Source organism: Phacochoerus africanus, chromosome 7 (genome assembly GCF_016906955.1).
Source record: "Phacochoerus africanus isolate WHEZ1 chromosome 7, ROS_Pafr_v1, whole genome shotgun sequence".
Taxonomy (NCBI): domain Eukaryota; kingdom Metazoa; phylum Chordata; class Mammalia; order Artiodactyla; family Suidae; genus Phacochoerus; species Phacochoerus africanus.
Window position 1 is genome coordinate 74,710,050 of NC_062550.1, and position 18,032 is coordinate 74,728,081.

Here is an 18,032-nt window from a genome sequence, read left to right on the forward strand (position 1 = left end):
CAATATTCTCTTTGATAAATAAATACATATGGGAGTTCCCGTCATGGCGCAGCGGAAACAAATCCAACTAGGAACCATGAGGTTGAGGGTTCGATCCCTGGCCTTGCTCAGTGGGTTAAGGATCTGGCGTTGCCTTGAGTGGTCGTGTAGGTAGCAGATGCAGCTCGGATCTGGCATTGCAGTGGTTGTGGCGTAGGCCAGCAGCTGCAGCTCCAATTTGGGCCCTGGTCTGGGAACTTCTATATGCCGTGGGTGCGGCCTTAAAAAAAAAAAAAAAAAACACCAAAAATAAATACATACAAATATACATACATATGAGACATGTAATACTCAACCAGAATCAGTACATCCAAACAAGAGCTATTGCCTCCAAAGAGTTTCTATGGAATCACTAATTTTAGTAAAGCTGCTATCACCCTAAACACTTCTGGAATTCTTTGTTTATTGTTTGTCTTAACCTGTAGCAAACCCTTGGCTAAAATGAGGGGGTACCAACATTTTTAAAGTAGGAATTTATATTACATACAGCTAAATATTATTGGTGATAAACAAAAAGTTTTATCAAACTAAGTAAAACCAGTATTGATTTCACTTTTTAATTGACAAGGTCTGAATAGAATGCGGTAAGAAAAATATTATTAAATTCTACAAATTTATGTATGTAGTAATATAAATTAATAAACTGATTCTAAAGGCTTTTATAGTTACACAGTTTATGGTACACAAGAAAATTTTCGTAAGTTTGTGTATTATATAGGTTTCAATTACCAAGACACACTATAACATATGTGTGAAAATGCCTTATGATGCATTTTTAAAGCATCATAAAGGGGTTATTCATTTTTAGGAAGAATTAATTCATTTTTCTTATTCTAAGCTTTTACTTTTTTTGTAGATAACTAAGGTAACATCTTTAAATCTACCTTAACTGGCTTGGACTTTTTCCTCACACATTTTTTTATTTCATGTCACTTTTTACTAAGAAATAACAATTTTTCCACATTTAAATCCAGTTGTTTGGTGAGGTCTTCTTAGTATTAACATCTGCCATTACTTCTATTATAATAATTACTACATCTATCATAATAACTGAAATAGTCAATTTTTCAGTCTGAAATAATTACTGTTTTAATGTTTTTACCTTTAAATGGTTAGGAGTTCCATTAATAAAGCAACAGAAACAAAACTTAATACAATGTTTTTTTTCTCTAGTACTATTTACCAGTCAAAATGTTTACAACACTACATTGTCACAAAAATAACCTGCATCAGAGGTATTAATTTAGGGTAACTGTGACCTTATAAAAATGTCAAAACAGCCTCAGTTTCTATTGGGATACCTATCTATTTTTCATTATTCATACTCTAACATATGATTATGGTAACATCTCTCAAATTACCTTGAAAGGAAAGAGTGGAATCAGCTCTTGGCCTTGAGAAATAAACCGTTATTTATCCTTACTTATTATTTATGAACACAAACCACCTATACCTTTAAAATAAAAGTCATACCATTTCACATTTTGATCAACTACACAATTGAATTTTATAAATAAATGTTAACATGTGCAAAAGTACCATTTTCATCCCCACAGTATGTTGGGTCAGACTGGTTTTGATAATTCTATCAATAATGTTTCAGAGGTTTTTTATTTGTTTGTCTTATGGCCACACTGGGGTGTACAGAAGTTCCCCAGGCCAGGCACTGAATCTAAGCTGCAGCTGCAGCATCACTGGATCCTTTAACCTACTGCGCTGGGCTGGGGATCAAGCCCACACTGCTGCAGTGACCCAAGCCACTGGGAATTTCACTATTGTTACAGTTTTAATTGCCCTGCATAAGAGCTAATCATTATATATTTCTTACTGCTGCCATAATCAGCCATCCATGAGAAACACCTATTCAGACATTAGTATCTTAAGAATGCAGTTTCAATTGCAATGTCTCCTAACCAAAGATGTGCCACTCTTTGTTTTAAATATTTTAATCATTCCTTTCTAACTCAAGGATATGCAGCAGAAGTAATCTGAATTTAAACCTCCAATAACTTTGGTCAACTGACTATACAAGGAAGAAATGCCTGGTTGTTTAAATAAATGTCTAGATAAACTGAGCAAAGCACCATGTAGACAAAGTGTCAATAATTCTACAAAGTACACCCCCATAATAAGCTACGTGACAAATAAGATATATTTCCCCCTTTGGAATATCTAGCCAAAAATGCTTAAAATTAATTTGACTGGCATGTTTAAAATATATTCTAAGGAGTAATTTGACTGCACCATAGAATCAATATGTGAACACGTAAACAACCTATGAGGTTTTAACCCTTCACACATTATAAGTGGTCAAATTTTAATTTTCCTCCTCTTCTTTGCACCCAGTTGATTTCAGAGGGAGATATTACCAGGATGCAAGGAGAAGGAAGCCTAGAACAGTGGTGAAAAGCTGAGTAACTCCTTGTTGGAAGAGTCGGAGAGCCTGAAATAATACAAATAACTTTCATGTAATCAAATTAGAAGCCCTGAAGAAAATTCTTAAAGAGATCAAATGACGTTAAATGGCCGCCTGACAGATTAGTTTAGCCTTTAAGCTAATGTAGGCAGGAAGCAGAATATATCAATGAGACTACTTAACTGTATTAGAAAATGGAAAAAAAAATGAAATATTGAGTAATGGTAGAACAAGCTTTGCAGAAAAGATGAATGGAATGCAAAAGCAGCTATTTGAAGGGATAATAAAATGATTTCTAACAGTAATTTTACCTTGTCATAGTCTAAATAACATTCATTATTATGTTATGATAATTAAATTTATTTTTTACATATAAGTAGACATAAATCTTTAAAAGTATATAATTCTAATTGTTAACTAATTTATTAATATACTTATGAGACTATGTGTCCTCATTGCAATTGCAAATTAAAATATCCTGAAAAGTAAGAAAAACAGGGATTCATAAAGCAGTGATTTTATAACACTACCTTTTTTTCTTCTTCTTTTCTTTCCTTTTCAGCTTCTCTAAATCTTTCTTAGCTAGATCTATAATTTCAATGGTCTCTTTGTCTGAAGACATTATAGTAGGAGAGAACGCTGATGATCCACTGAAATACGGTGATCTTGCTGTGGCTCTTGTCAAGTTTTTTCGAAGGTTCTCATTCACTGCTTCACTTTCTAGCAATTTTGCCCTAGTGCATAAAAATATATTTAGGTTAGAAACATTTCATTATTCTGGTTAAAAAATACATAACATAAAATTTACCACCCTAAACATCTCTCAGTGTATGGTGCTACAGCACAAAGTACACCCACACTGTTGTGCAACCATTGCCACCATCGACCTTCAGAACTTTTTCATCTTCTTCTATTGAAACTCTACCCATTAGGACAATGTGAGAAAAAGAATGTGTATATATGTATATATGAAATGATTTCTAATAGTAATTTTACCTTGTCACAGTCTAAATAACATTCATTACCATATTATTTATTTATTTATTTATTTATTTTTGGTCTTTTTGCTATTTCTTTGGGCCGATCCCGTGGCATATGGAGGTTCCCAGGCTAGGGGTCGAATCGGAGCTGTAGCCACCGGCTTACGCCAGAACCACAGCAACACGGGATCCGAGCCACATCTGCGACCTATACCACAGCTCACGGCAACGCCAGATCATTAACCCACTGAGCAAGGGCAGGGACCGAACCCGCAACCTCATGGTTCCTAGTCGGATTCATTAACCACTGCGCCACCACGGGAACTCCCATTACCATATTATTATACTTAAAGTTATTTTTTACATATAAGTATATATAAACCTTTAAAAGTATATAATTATAATTGTTAACTAATTTAATTTATTAATATACCTGAAAAGTTATTTCATCAATAACATATATATGAATGACTGGGTCACTTTGCTGAACAGCAGAAGCTGACAGAATAATGTAAATCAACTACAATAGAAAAAATAAAAATCTAAAGAAAAAAAAAAGAAACTACCCATTAAATACTAACTCCTCATCGTCCTCTCCTCCTAGCCTCTAGCAACTGACATTCTACCTTCTGTCTCTACAAACTTGATAACTCTAGGAATAAACTGAGACAATTTTATTGAGTTGTTTCGCATATTAAAAGGTTCCTGAAATGTATTTCAACATTACTACAAAGTATAGCTTTTTTTAAACAAATGTATTCACAAATATTAACATTTAAGATATTTTTATAAATTTCCTGATTAATTATAAATCTGAAGTCACATTCTTAGCTCTCAAAAGTGTCAATGGCAATTAGATTACTTGCATTCTGGCCAATAGGCACTAGTCAGCCTTGCTTTGTAAACCCATCATTTAAACTTAAAATGTAGAAGCAGCATGGTTCCCTTTCTTTCTGTTCCTCATTCATCATGCTATAATAGCATTCCCAAATCTTTGCAAGGAATAGTTAGACAAACTTGCCCCTAACTGGGTGAAAGATATTTGGCTCCTGAATATGGTGTGGGAAAAGACGAAATCTCCAAGGAAACCTGAGTTTGATAATTAAAAACATTCTTTTGTCTGCTCAAGCAGTCCTAATAATGACAGGAGAATAATGTATGTACTGTCAGGAATATGCAAAATTACAGAATGATGAGATTCTAAAAGAGCCTGGATTCTTAAGACTAAAAGGGATTCAGAGAGTCCCCTAGGCCAGTTCCTTAATTCCATTTGATTTAAACTATCAAGAACACAATTACCTGTTTCAATATAACAGATTTCCCAGGTCAATTTGGCAGAAGGGTGATTGAGACAAGGCCATAAGGAGAAAATACTATCTACAATCTCTGTCTCAAAACTATATTGCTAAGCACTTTTGCCATATATTCAAATTTTTCAGAGGAAAATGCTAGATTATTTGTAACTACTGAGCTCTAGAAGCAATCAGTTCTGTATTTTTTCACTGTCTACCAAAATTATCCCTGACACTGTTGAAATCAGCTAGAGACAGAGTGAATACAAATTGGTGACAATGTTACAAGTAGGTGTCCTACATATTTTTTAATGAAATTGTTTTTTACTGTATATATGGTGTCACGATAGTTACAATGTTTTAAAATAGCTGTGTGCAAACTTCTAGGTTAGATAATTTTAGAATAATTTTAAAGAAAATTATGAATATGACGCTGTCATTTTTTTTTTCTTTTTCTGCCACAACATGGCATATAAGCATTCCCAGGCCGGGGATCTAATCCGAGCCACAGCTGCAACCTACACCACAGGTGTGGCAACACTGGAACCTTAACCCACTGTGTCAGGCCAGGCATTAAACCCACATCCCAGCAGAGATAATGCCAGATTCTTATTCCACTGTGCCACAGAGGGAACTCCTAAATGTTGTCTTTTTTTCTTTTTTTTTTTTTTTGTCTTTTGTCTGTTGTTGTTGTTGCTATTTCTTGGGCCGCTCCCGCAGCATATGGAGATTCCCAGGATAGGGGTTGAATCGGAGCTGTAGCCACCGGCCTACGCCAGAGCCACAGCAACTCGGGATCCGAGCCGCGTCTGCAACCTACACCACAGCTCACGGCAACGCCGGATCGTTAACCCACTGAGCAAGGGCAGGGACCGAACCCGAAACCTCATGGTTCCTAGTCGGATTGTTAACCACTGCGCCACGACGGGAACTCCAATGTTGTCATTTTTAATGAGAGCAACCTAAGTATAGTTAAGCTTAACTATATAAAAACTCAAAGTCAAAATTTATACTTTTCTGTATTTTCAATATCCAAGGCACAAAGCCTGAGTACATAATAATGAATGTTAAGAATAAATGAAAATATAAATTAGTTATCAATAATGACCTATCTTTTAATTGGCTCATCTATATAACAGACAACTTGTGTTTTTTTTACTACCTGATTTTAAAAGTTTGCATTTTTCAGAACCAATCTTAGGGTTACCTAGGTGAAATTCCTGGGGAGGGGAGGAAAAATTGGGAGGATGAGAATAAGATATTCACACTACTATATAAAATAAATTATGAATGAGAACCTACTGTATAGCACAGGAAAATCTACTCAATAGTTTGTAACAACCTATATGGGAATAAAGAATGGACATATTTATATGTATGACTGATTCACTTTGCTATACTCCTGAAACTAATATAACACTGTAAGCCAACTATAGGCCAATGAAATTAAATTTAAAAAAATAAAGTAAAATAAAAGTTTGCATTTGGTAGAAGGATATTCAATGCTTCTTCGATCCTGGTGCTGATAAAGGCTGAAACATTTAGGGCTCACTCCCTCCTCCACAGCGTTTTAGTAGAACCTGTTTTTTTGTATGGGCCCAGTGATAACATCTCTCTTTGCCTCTCCTTTTCCCACTCACCCGCCCACACACTTGTTGCTGTATGCATTTCATTTAGTAGGAAACCAAGCATTGAGACATGAAGAGAAGTATACTGACTTCTCTGGGAAAAAGAAAACTGAGGCCTGCATCTCAGCTCTGTCACTCACTGGATCTCGAGCCATCTTTAAAAGCCTCCACTCTTTCCTCCATAAAATGGAGATGAAAATATATATTTCCCTAGGATGGTTATGAGGATAAATGATATCAATGAAAATTCACCTAATGTCATACTAACAACATTTTAACAAATAATACTATTCTTACAAAGAAGGTGGAAACAATATACTTATCTACCAGTAGGGGATTAGTTAAATAAATCAGTTACAACGCAAGAGTACTCATGGAGCCATGCAAAAATCATGTTAGAAAAATATTTAATAACATTAAGAAATGCTCCCAACATTTTGTCACATTTCAAAGAATAGAGGGTAAAGCAATATAGACACCCTGATATAAATTTTACTCAAGTATACACTGAAAAAAAATACTGAAGAGATATACCAAAATGTTAACATTAGTTCTTGAAATGGTGCAAATATGGATGATTTTAACTTTTTTTTTAATACTTTCTTATACTTTCAGAAATTTCTACAAAAAATTTAAACCCCCACAAAGATTACATAGTGACTATTATTATTTCACAACAAATAATGTGCCATGTAAATTTACTAAAAGGTAACTAGTATTATTTTACAATTAGAATGATAATACTTAACATATAAACATTCCCAAGTAGCAATACATTGACATGATTTGCATTATGTTTAAGTAGTTGTGAATAAATGCCTTCCTAAGGGCAAGTATTGACTAAAATATGGATTGGAGTAGATTAAATTCTTTTGGTAGATTAAAAAAAAAGAATATGAAAACTTGGACCTAAATAATAAAACATGGTAGACTTTTATAATACTTTTCAATTTAAGAAATTTATATCCTGTTCTTTTATTTGAACCCCCTAATAACTCTTTGAGCAAGTATTATCTCATTCTTATAGATGAAAACTAAAGTTCAGAGATGTTAGGTAATTTGCCCAAAGTCCTATACTTAATAAACTAGCTTAAATTTCAGTCCAGCTAATCCTATTTAAATTCAAAGCTCATTTATATTTATCCCATACATGAATCATTTTTTAACATAAATTATAGTCCTGAGATTCTAGAAGCTTTCTCCTTAGGAGTGGGACAAACTGAATTAAAGAGTCATCAAAGAAAAGCTGGGGAAGTAGAAGAAGCTATTAACCTACATCGCAAAAGATTCCATCGCTGATGGAACTAAAGGCCTAAGAATCTTCACTGTTCTCTAAATGGCTTAAAGAATAGTTAGCACAAGAACTTAAAGAAGGAAAATATTAGGCACTCCTGTTAGCTACTAGAGGGAGTGGAAATGATTCAATCGGTTCTCTAGGACATAGTGACATTAGTTGAGCAAATAGTGTGATCAAGCTTAGATGTGGTCTTCGAATAACAGGGTGGAAGAAAGAAAATGGAGCTCCAGAACCAGGGCATGGAATTAGCCTTAACAACTGACCACTGCCAAGAAAATAAAAGAGATAATGAGAAACAGACAAGACGTAGAAAAGTAATCTTTAAGAACTAAAAGAGATAGCAGGTGTTCCCATTGTGGCTCAGCAGTAACGAACCCAACTACCATCCATGAGGATGCAAGTTCGATCCCTTGTCTTGCTCTGTGAGTTAAGGGTCCAGTGCTGTCATGAACTGTGGTGTAGGTCACAGTTGCGGCCCAGATCCCACGTTGCTGTGGTGTTGCTATAGGCCAGCAGCTGCAGCTCAAATTCAACCCCTGGCCTCAGAACTTCCATATGTGGCAAGTATGGCTCTAAAAAGGCAAAAAAAATTTTTGTTTAATTTTAAAAATAAAACAAAAGGGATAGCAGTTTTAACTCAAGGAATGGTAAAGATGGGGTCTACAAGAGTGAGAAAAGACTGGAGACTGGCCAGAGAACAAGTTTTTGGCAGTCAGCAGGAAAGAGCACTGCCAACACAGCATGGAAACAAGTCCAGGTTGGCTGCTGACCAGAACTACGACCTAACAACCCAAAGGTCTCCATCAAGAAGGTAAAGTTTGGAGATACATGAACAGAATAAAAGTAATAGTTATTTGAATAACTTTTTCTATTGCCAGGTCAGATATTTTCTCATTGGTTTTCACTTTCTGAAACATTTAAGGGATCCAGTGTGCTTTGTGGAAGCAGAAACAGTAGACATGCCACTCATTTTTTTTTTGTCTTTTTGCCTTTTCTAGGGCCGCTCCCTGTGGCATATGGAGGTTCCCAGGCTAGGGGTCTTATCAGAGCCATAGCTGCCGGCCTACAGCAGAGCCACAGCAACACGGGATCCAAGCCGCATCTGCAACCTACACCACAGCTCATGGTAACACTGGATCCTTAACCCACTGACATGCTACTCATTTTTAAGAATCTCTACAATAGCCAGAGGAAGGGAGAGGGAAAGAGAACACAAATACAAGATGAGAAGTATTAGAGTAACTGTGAAAGATAATCTCTCACTTGGCTATTTTCTGCTAATGGATAGTAGAAGTGTGATCCGAGCTATTTAAATGCTCCTGATGGAGCTGACTGTAGTTTTATTTCAAAAGAAAGCAGCTCAGCCATCAGCGCTAAGCATGGAACCTGAAAATATTAGACACAGTTAGTGTCCCTGACTTTCTTTCTGACTCGTATTTTCCCATGTGGGCTCAGTGGTCCCCTCCAAATTCCCACACCAGGCATCGGTGTTCCGTTTACCAACTACTGTCATTCCATTTACCACATGGGACTATTTATATAAGTAAGTTGACCCACCTAGACTGTGAACCCCTTGTTTATGTCACACTTGTTCAGTCTATGGCATGATGTTTGGCAGAGAGTGAGTATTTGCAGTATGCATGCGAAATGCGAGTGATGAATGAGCCTTTGTATGTACTAGAGTAGTAGGGATGCAATGACTCACACATAAGGAATAGCTGGAAAGTATAAGGCTACAGGAATAACAGGAGATTCAAAAAATGAGAGATGCCTTATTGATGGTGACCATTCCAAATGGTGGGTGAAGAGGCACAGGGAGGTAATTTCATCAGCATATAGTATGTCCTTATGTCACGTTAGGTAAGCTTCCAATGAAGGGTATAACAACAAGAGTAGGAGGGTAACACAGAAAGCTAATGTGGGAAGAGAGAGGAGGAAAGTAGTTTGGAATGTGACATTATATTCCCATATGCTCCATATAGGCCTATTCCCCTAAAGTTAACCTGACCACAGGGCTGAAATATCACCGTAAACAGTTCCTACAAAATAAGCCCAACAATCAGCAATAATACCTCACTGCAAAACCCAAAATATGTGCATTATACATTACAAAACATGAATTGTACCTGAGATCTTCAATTTCTTTAATATAACTGTGAATCATATTACTGATCTCCTCATTCCCTTCACCTGCAAGATAAAATATGATATTAAGAATTTCCTTCAAGTTAAAAATTCAATAAAACAGAATGAGAGAAAAAATAGAGTTGTAGAAACAAAATAATAATGCTTTGAAATAATTTAAGCAGCAAATTTCCTGCCCATAATTGCATGAGCAAAAAGGTAATATGATAAAACAAAGGCACATTTCATTTCTGTAAGAATGTATTATTTACAAATTATTTAACTTAAAATCATAGATTGTAGACACAGAGACTGATTTTTTGGCATTAAATAGTCCATGAAATCAACAAACATGAAGAATGTTTCTTGTCCTCCTCAAGTGAAACCCTCACTCATGCCACCCTACACACATACCTGCTCTGGCAAGAACTTGGTTGGCCTGATCACTAACAAGCTGTGTGATTCTGGTTCTCAACGCATCGACTGTCTCTTGCATGGCTTTAATTCTTACACGTAGGTTGTTATTTTCAGTCTGTAGCATAGCATTCTCATGAAACATGTCATTGATGCTTTCCACGCCCTCCTCATCGATTATTCTTTTACCCTAGAAAAGAAAAATATTTCCCTGTTGGTTGAGAAGCTTTAAATACATGAGTTTTGTTAAAGGATGCTATAGGACTATTTAATTTTACAACCAAGAGTCCTTTTGTCTTAATAGTCAAAGGCAAGAGAAATCTTTTTCCCTCCTACATTTCTCCATGGAACATTTGTCACTAAAGAAATTGATTGGGGAGTTCCTGGCTCAGTGGTTAACGAATCCAAATGAGGTTGCGGGTTTGATCCCTGGCCTTGCTCAGTGGGTTAAGGATCCATCGTTGCCATGAGCTGTGGTGTAGGTTGCAGGCACAGCTCGGATCCCGTGTTGCTGTGGCTGTGGTGTAGGCTGGCAGCTACAGTTTCAATTAGACCCCTAGCCTGGGAACCTTCATATGCTGTGAGAGCAGCACTAGAAAAGGCAAAAAGACAAAAAAAAAAGAAAAGAAAAGAAAGAAAGAAATAAAGAAATTGATTGAGAAGGAAGCCTTTTGAAACAAGAGGTTGGCCAGGTTGATAGACTGAGCATTATTAAAGGCTACCTACAAGGAAAACTAGAGAACTGTACCTCCAAAAGGAAAGATGTCATCGCTATGACAGACAAGAGACTCCAGAGACATCCAGGTGCAAGTATCACATAAAGATATCCTTGTACACACAAAATGTATCACAAAATGCAAAGTCAAAACCATTAGCTTACTGTTTTGTATTCCATGAGCTCCATCTGAAGTCGAGTTATCTCATTACGGAGTGCATTGATCTGCTGACTAGCTCTGTCCTGATTGACCATCACCTTGTTCTTGATATTTCTAGCTCGATTGGCATATTTCAGGGTATTTAAAGTTTCCATAAAGTCTCTGTCAGAAGGGCTGACACATGCTATCATGATTGTTTGGCTGAAAGTTACAAAGAATAATTAGCTGTACAGACAAAAGCAAATAAAACACCGAAATAATCATTTTAAATTCCTGCCCTTTGAATAATATCTACTCTTTAAGATACCAAAAGATTTGATATTACTAACTTAAAAGCAAATTTTTAAAAATTTTTTTATTTTTTGTCTTTTTGCTATTTCTTTGGGCCGATCCCGTGGCATATGGAGGTTCCCAGGCTAGGGGTCAAATCGGAGCTGTAGCCACCGGCCTACGCCAGAGCCACAGCAACTCGGGATCCGAGCCGTGTCTGCAACCTACACCACAGCTCACGGCAACGCCGGATCATTAACCCACTGAGCAAGGGCAGGGACCGAACCCGCAACCTCATGGTTCCTGGTCGGATTCGTTAACCACTGCGCCACGACGGGAACTCCACTTTTTTTTTTTTTTTAAAAAGCAAATTTTAAAGCCTCAATGCTTTAAAGCCTCTTAAAGACTACCTAAAGAAAAAAAAAAGATTTTGTTTACCTGGGGAAAATGAATTTACATTATCCTTTTTTGATTCATAATAACTTGAGGAAGTACAAGTGCATATATTTATTTCTCACCCCTTTGCAAAAATTTTTGAAGCAATGTACACAGAATAATTCTAAAATTTAATCTACCTAGACTATGACATGTTGAAATTCAAAAATCAGCGCTTTCATTATTACTTACTATTTCAGAATCTTAATTTTTTCTTCTTTTTATTTAATCACTTGTAACCTGATTTTTTTATGTCAGTAAAGAATTTTATACAAAATCTTATCACCTGATCAAGAAAAATATTTAGTATAACCATATGTCTTACAATATAAAACATCATTTGTGATTGAGAAGTCAAAATTCTAGAGTTTCTGGCCAGATTACACAGGAAAAATGGGAAACATTACTTTATGGTCATGATGAATTGTTTTACTAAAGAATAGGACAATAAAATGCTTATCATGTCTAAGCTATTTCTGTCCATGAAAGAGATGCGGAGATTCTAATGGGCACATAACACACTAACTGAAAAAATATAGGGGAGTTTCCATTGTGGCTCAGCATCCATGAGGACACAAGTTTGATCCTTGGCCTTGCTCGGTGGGTTAAGGGTCTGGAATTGCTGTGAGCTGTGGTGTAGGCTGGCCGCTACAGCTCCTATTTGACCGCCAGCCTGGGAACCTCCGTATGCCTTAGGTTCAGCCCTAAAAAGACGAAAAAAAAAAAGGAAGTACACTTAAGGTGCTAATTTACTTATGCTGGTAGAAAATTCACACTTATTTCCAATCGATAGGCTCCTAGTCTCCTGTTTCCACTCCTGCCTTCTCCCAATTATCTTAACACACAGCACTCATAGTAAATCTTTTGGTTTTTATGGTATTGTCAAGCTTTTTTTTAAACTCATTTTAGCGGATGTGTAGTAATGTCTCATTGCAGTTTTGTTTTTTTTTTAATATTTAAAATTCTTTTGTACAATTTGTAAAGTTACTTTCCATTTACAATTACTACAAAATATTGGCTACAGTCCCTATATTGTACAATACATCCTTGAGCTTCTTTTGCACCCAAAAGTTTGTACCCCCCACTCTGTCACCCCTACATTGTACCTCCCTCACCCTGGTAACCACTGCTTTGTTCTCTATACCTATGAGTTGGCTTATATTTGTTATATTCACCAGTTTGCTGTAATTTTTAGATTCCACACACAAGTGACAGCATACAGTATCTGTCTTTCTCTGTCTGACTTATCTCACTTAGCATAATGCCCTCATAGTAACCCTTTTGAAAGGGATCCCATTCTCCTAGCTTTATCCCTTTATGAATTCGTGCTCATCCCTACTTACCCTTACTTTTACTACTATTCAAGATTCCACTCAGAGATCATCTAGTCCAAGAATCCAACCCTCAGTTTGGCGGTTCTCTTTCTCTCTGCTTTCTTACATCCTTTGAATCTCTGTTTTGTGTTTATGATGATTATGATAATGACTATATTAAAATTTTATAAACTCCAACTCTCAGACCCCAAACTCTTAGAGGACAAGGATCATCAACTGTTTTTATTCATCAGAAAACTTACACACATTATCTGGAATATATTAGGTTATTAATATTTGTTTTGTTTGGAACATATTAGGTCAGTAATAATTGTATGTCAAGTGTCATAATTATTTATTTGAGGTCAGAAAGTTAAGGTAACTCACGCATCTCTTTTGATGAAGAAGATACAGTAATCAAGCGAGAGTGATGATTATGGATACTGATGAGAGGCAGTACTACTGAAAGTGTAATCCCCAGTCCAAGTCTGCAAATTACTTGTTACCAGTTCACATAGAGAAAGTGAAAGTAAGCATTTTGGAAACTTTTACAATATTTCACCTTGTTGTAATCAATGAATTCATTTTACTGAATAAAGTATTAATCAATACAAGTGTTTTCAAACTCACATAATAAGTCACAAATGGGACAAGCTAAGTACAGTCATGTACAATATCAACCCATCACAAATTGGGAAGTGGGAAAGGAGAACTCTCACTTCATAACTATTCTGAGAAGTACGGGATCAAGTGCTTAAGAGGAATGGTGAAATCAGGAACGAGAGGAGCTAGGATTGATTGTATAGGAAAAGGGTCACATACTGAATAAACCCAAAAGATACAAATTTTAAGAATAGTTGCGTTTAGCTTGGTTATTCAAAAAGTCACTAAATTTTGCAGATAAACATAAGCAACTTGTTTCCAAAAATGTCTCTGATCTAATTTTTCTTTTTGGAGTAATTTGTACAAGTATCACAAAATGAAGGTATCTTGTCCTCCAAGGCATATACAAAGTATAATGCTTTTTGAACTAGGAATTCAATCTCACAATTTCAAGCAGGAACCGAGGGTCACGGAGAATGAGATTAGAAGAGAGGAATTACCACCCAGTGAGAAAATGGATAAAGAACACTTGAGTTGAGACTTTCTATCCATAGCTTAGATAAAACTCAAGAAAATTCAAAACCCACAGCGCAAATCTCTTAGACTATTAGAGGGCAAGCAAACTTTCAGAAATATTGAAGTATTCAAAAGTATTTACACTTACAAGGGGAAGACATTTATTATCTCTGTTATAAAGCAAAGGTACACAATAAAGTTGAGAAATAAATACAGGAAAAGGCAACAATTTAGCAAATTTTAAAATTTCATATTTGGTTTAAAAAACAAAAACATTTTAAAATTTCATATTTGGTTTAAAAAACAAAAACATTTGCTCTATTATAGGACCCAGATTAACTGAAGGTCAAAGGAAATAGAGAAAAGAAGAAATATGCAACAATGGAAGGAATACAAAGGATATGCTAGAAGAGAAATAAGATCATATCAATATTACATTAAAAGAAGGAATTTAAGAATGATACTGCTGGATTTCCCTTTGTGGCTCAGCAGTAATGAACCTGACTGGTATCCATGAGGACAGGGGTTCAATCCCTGACCCTGCTCAGTGGGATAAAGATCCAGCACTGCTGTGATGTGTGGTGTAGGTTGCAGATGCAGCTCAGATTCTGAGTTGCTGTGGCTGTGGTATAGGCCAGCAGCTGCAGCTCCAATTCAACCCCTGGCCTGGGAATTTCCACATGCCTCAGATGCAGCCCTAAAAAAAAAGTTACCTTTAATTCTATTTAAAAAAAAACAACAACATCAAATGATGCAACCGACAAGGGCTTAATCTCTAGAATATATAAACAACTTATACAACCTAACAGCAAAAAAGCCAATCACCCAATGGAAAAATGGGCAAAAAACCTGAATAGACTATTCTCCAAAGAAGATATACAGATGGCCAGCAAACACATGAAAAAATGCTCAACATCCCTGATTATTAGAGAAATGCAAATCAAAACTACCATGAGATACCACCTCACACCAGTCAGAATGGCCATCATTAATAAATCCACAAATAACAAGTGCTGGAGGGGTTGTGGAGAAAAGGGAACCCTCCTGCACTGTTGGTGGGAATGAAAACTGGTACAGCCACTATGGAGAACAGTTTGGAGATACCTTAGAAAGCTATACATAGAATTTCCATATGACCCCGCAATCCCACTCTTGGGCATCTATCCGGACAAAACTCTACTTAAAAGAGACACATGCACCCGCATGTTCATTGCAGCACTATTCACAATAGCCAGGACATGGAAACAACCCAAATGTCCATCGACAGATGATTGGATTCGGAAGAGGTGGTATATATACACAATGGAATACTACTCAGCCATAAAAAAGAACGACATCATGCCATTTGCAGCAACATGGATGGAACTAGAGACTCTCATACTGAGTGAAATGAGCCAGAAAGACAAAGACAAATACCATATGATATCACTCATAACTGGAATCTAATATCCAGCACAAATGACCATCTCCTCAGAAAAGAAAACCATGGACTTGGAGAAAAGATTTGTGGCTGCCTGATGGGAGGGCGAGGGAGTGGGAGGGATCGGGAGCTTGGGCTTATCAGACACAACTTAGAATAGATTTACAAGGAGATCCTGCTGAATAGCATTGAGAACTTCGTCTAGATACTCATGTTGCAACAGAACAAAGGGTGGGGAAAAAAATGTAATTGTAATGTATACATGTAAGGATAACTTGATCCCCTTGCTGTACAGTGGGAAAATAAAAATAAAAACAAAAAAACAAAAAAACAAACAAAAAAAACACTTCATGGGAGTTTCCACTGTGGCTCAGCAGGTTACGAACCTGACTAGTATCCATGAGTTTGATTTCCTGGCCTAGCTCAGTGGGTTAAGGATACAGCATTGCTGCAAATTGTGCTGTAGGTCGCAGATGCAGCTCGGATCTGGCATTGCTGTGGCTGTGGTGCAAGCTGGAAGCTGCAGCTCTGATTAGACCCTTAGCCAGGGAACCTCCATATGCCACAGGTGTGGCCCTAAAAAGACAAAAAAAAAAAAAAAACCCAAAAAACACTTTATTTCTAAACCCATCCAACTTCAAACCTAAATAGATTCAACATTATCAAAACTCTCTGGATAACAGTTGTTCAAAGAGAAAGTGTGCAACTTTTACCAGGTCATTTTACAGCATCTATTGGTCTTTTTTTTACAGCATCAGTAACCATGCTGTTAGCCTACTGAAAACACTGTAAAATAGATTCATTGTAGTTGTCTACAACTTGTTCAATTGTGATATGATTGAACTTAAATGCCAAAAACATTTCCACTATTAAAGTCATCATGTTGATGTTTATAAAGAGGAATGCATTACCAAGAGAATATGTTCAGCTGATGAAATATATCAAAACTATGCAAAGTACAGAGAAGGAGGAATATCAGTGATTCTGGCAAAGTTAATAACCAGCTAACACCCTATACTTCATGGAATTAACATTAAAAAATTTTTCCCAAATGTAAAAAAAATGTAATTTTTCGGAGACTTTATAAAAAAATCATCAATAATAAATTACTTTGTAATTACACAGAAGACAGCATTTATTTTTCTTAGGCATCGACTATGTGCCAAGCACTTAAAACTGAAACGATGATATGGTAGAAAGAGCACACGCCAAGGATTTCATTTATAAGCTAAGTGACTGAAGTAATTACTTAACCTCTCTGGATTTCAATCTCTTTATCTATAAAATAGGAAGAATAATATCTACCTCAAGAGATACTTTAAAAAATATGTAAAATAACAACATACCAAAGAACCCACACATGTGGGATATTTAATAATTATTAGTTCTTCATCCTATTAATTTGCTTTACAATGTAAACAGTTCTTATAAATCACTTTACAAACGTATTTATAAAATAGTGAATAATTGAAATTCAGGAATGTGGAGGATAAACACTAATACATATGGAGTTCCCATTGTGGCTCAGCGGAAACGAATCTGACTAGCATCCATGAAGACGCAGGTTCAATCCCTGGCCTCACTCAGTGGGTTAAGGATCTGGCATTGCCATGAGCTGTGGTGTATGTTGCAGATGAGGCTTGGATCTGGCATTGCGGTGGTTGTGGTATAGGCCAGTGGCTACAGTTCTGATTTGACTCCTAGCCTGGGACCTCCATATGCTGGTGGTACAGCCCTAAAAAGACAAAAAAGACCAAAAAAAAAAAAAGGAAAAAAAAGAGAACACTAACACATACCTATTACCCCCAAGAGAATCCTGCAGTAGTCTCGTCAGCTTAGAATCTCTATAGGGAACATGAGTGGCCCTCTTGCTCTTGTCTCCCAATGCACTTATTACATTGCCAAGTGCCAACTAAAAGACAAAAAGAAAGGAAAATTTTCATGATAGAAATTTCCTAATTATAATACAACACTTTTAAATAATGAAAGCTTATAGGAGTTCCCACTGTGGTACAGAGGGTTAAGGATCCAGCACTGTCTCTGTGATGGCTCAGGTTGCTGTGAGGCATGGGTTTGATCCTTGGCCCAGTGCAATGCGTTAAGGATTTGGTGTTGCCACAGGTGTGGCATAGGTCACAGCAGCAGCTCAGATTTGATCCCTGGCCCAGGAACTTCCATTTGCTTCAAGTGCAGCCAAAAAGAGAAAAAAAAAAATGAAAGCTTATAGAAAATAATATGAACCATGGTAGAATTGAGAACACTTGTGTTTGGTTTCATTTTACATTTGTATTTTGAAGTATAAAGTAAACTTCAAAGCTTTCCGTACTAAATACTAAAAACTGACAACCAATAAATTAAATATTCCAATAATTCATAAATACTTAAACTTCTATTCAGAGATTTCCTTTAT

The 18,032-nt window shown here is 36.3% G+C and overlaps 1 protein-coding gene across 6 annotated transcripts in view; it reads right to left on the reverse strand.

Annotated features, from left to right (window-relative positions):
- The window catches only part of KIF21A (kinesin family member 21A), a 144,298-nt gene that overhangs the window by 53,961 nt on the left and 72,305 nt on the right, over nt 1-18,032 (reverse strand). For all 6 annotated transcript variants that reach the window (XM_047787962.1, XM_047787965.1, XM_047787963.1 and 3 more), the window contains exons 7-11: nt 17,419-17,534; nt 11,071-11,266; nt 10,191-10,380; nt 9,779-9,842; nt 2,986-3,189 (exon numbers count right to left, since the gene is read on the reverse strand). In XM_047787962.1, the coding sequence (XP_047643918.1) occupies nt 2,986-3,189; nt 9,779-9,842; nt 10,191-10,380; nt 11,071-11,266; nt 17,419-17,534 (770 nt within the window). The remainder of the gene's footprint in view (nt 1-2,985; nt 3,190-9,778; nt 9,843-10,190; nt 10,381-11,070; nt 11,267-17,418; nt 17,535-18,032) is intronic.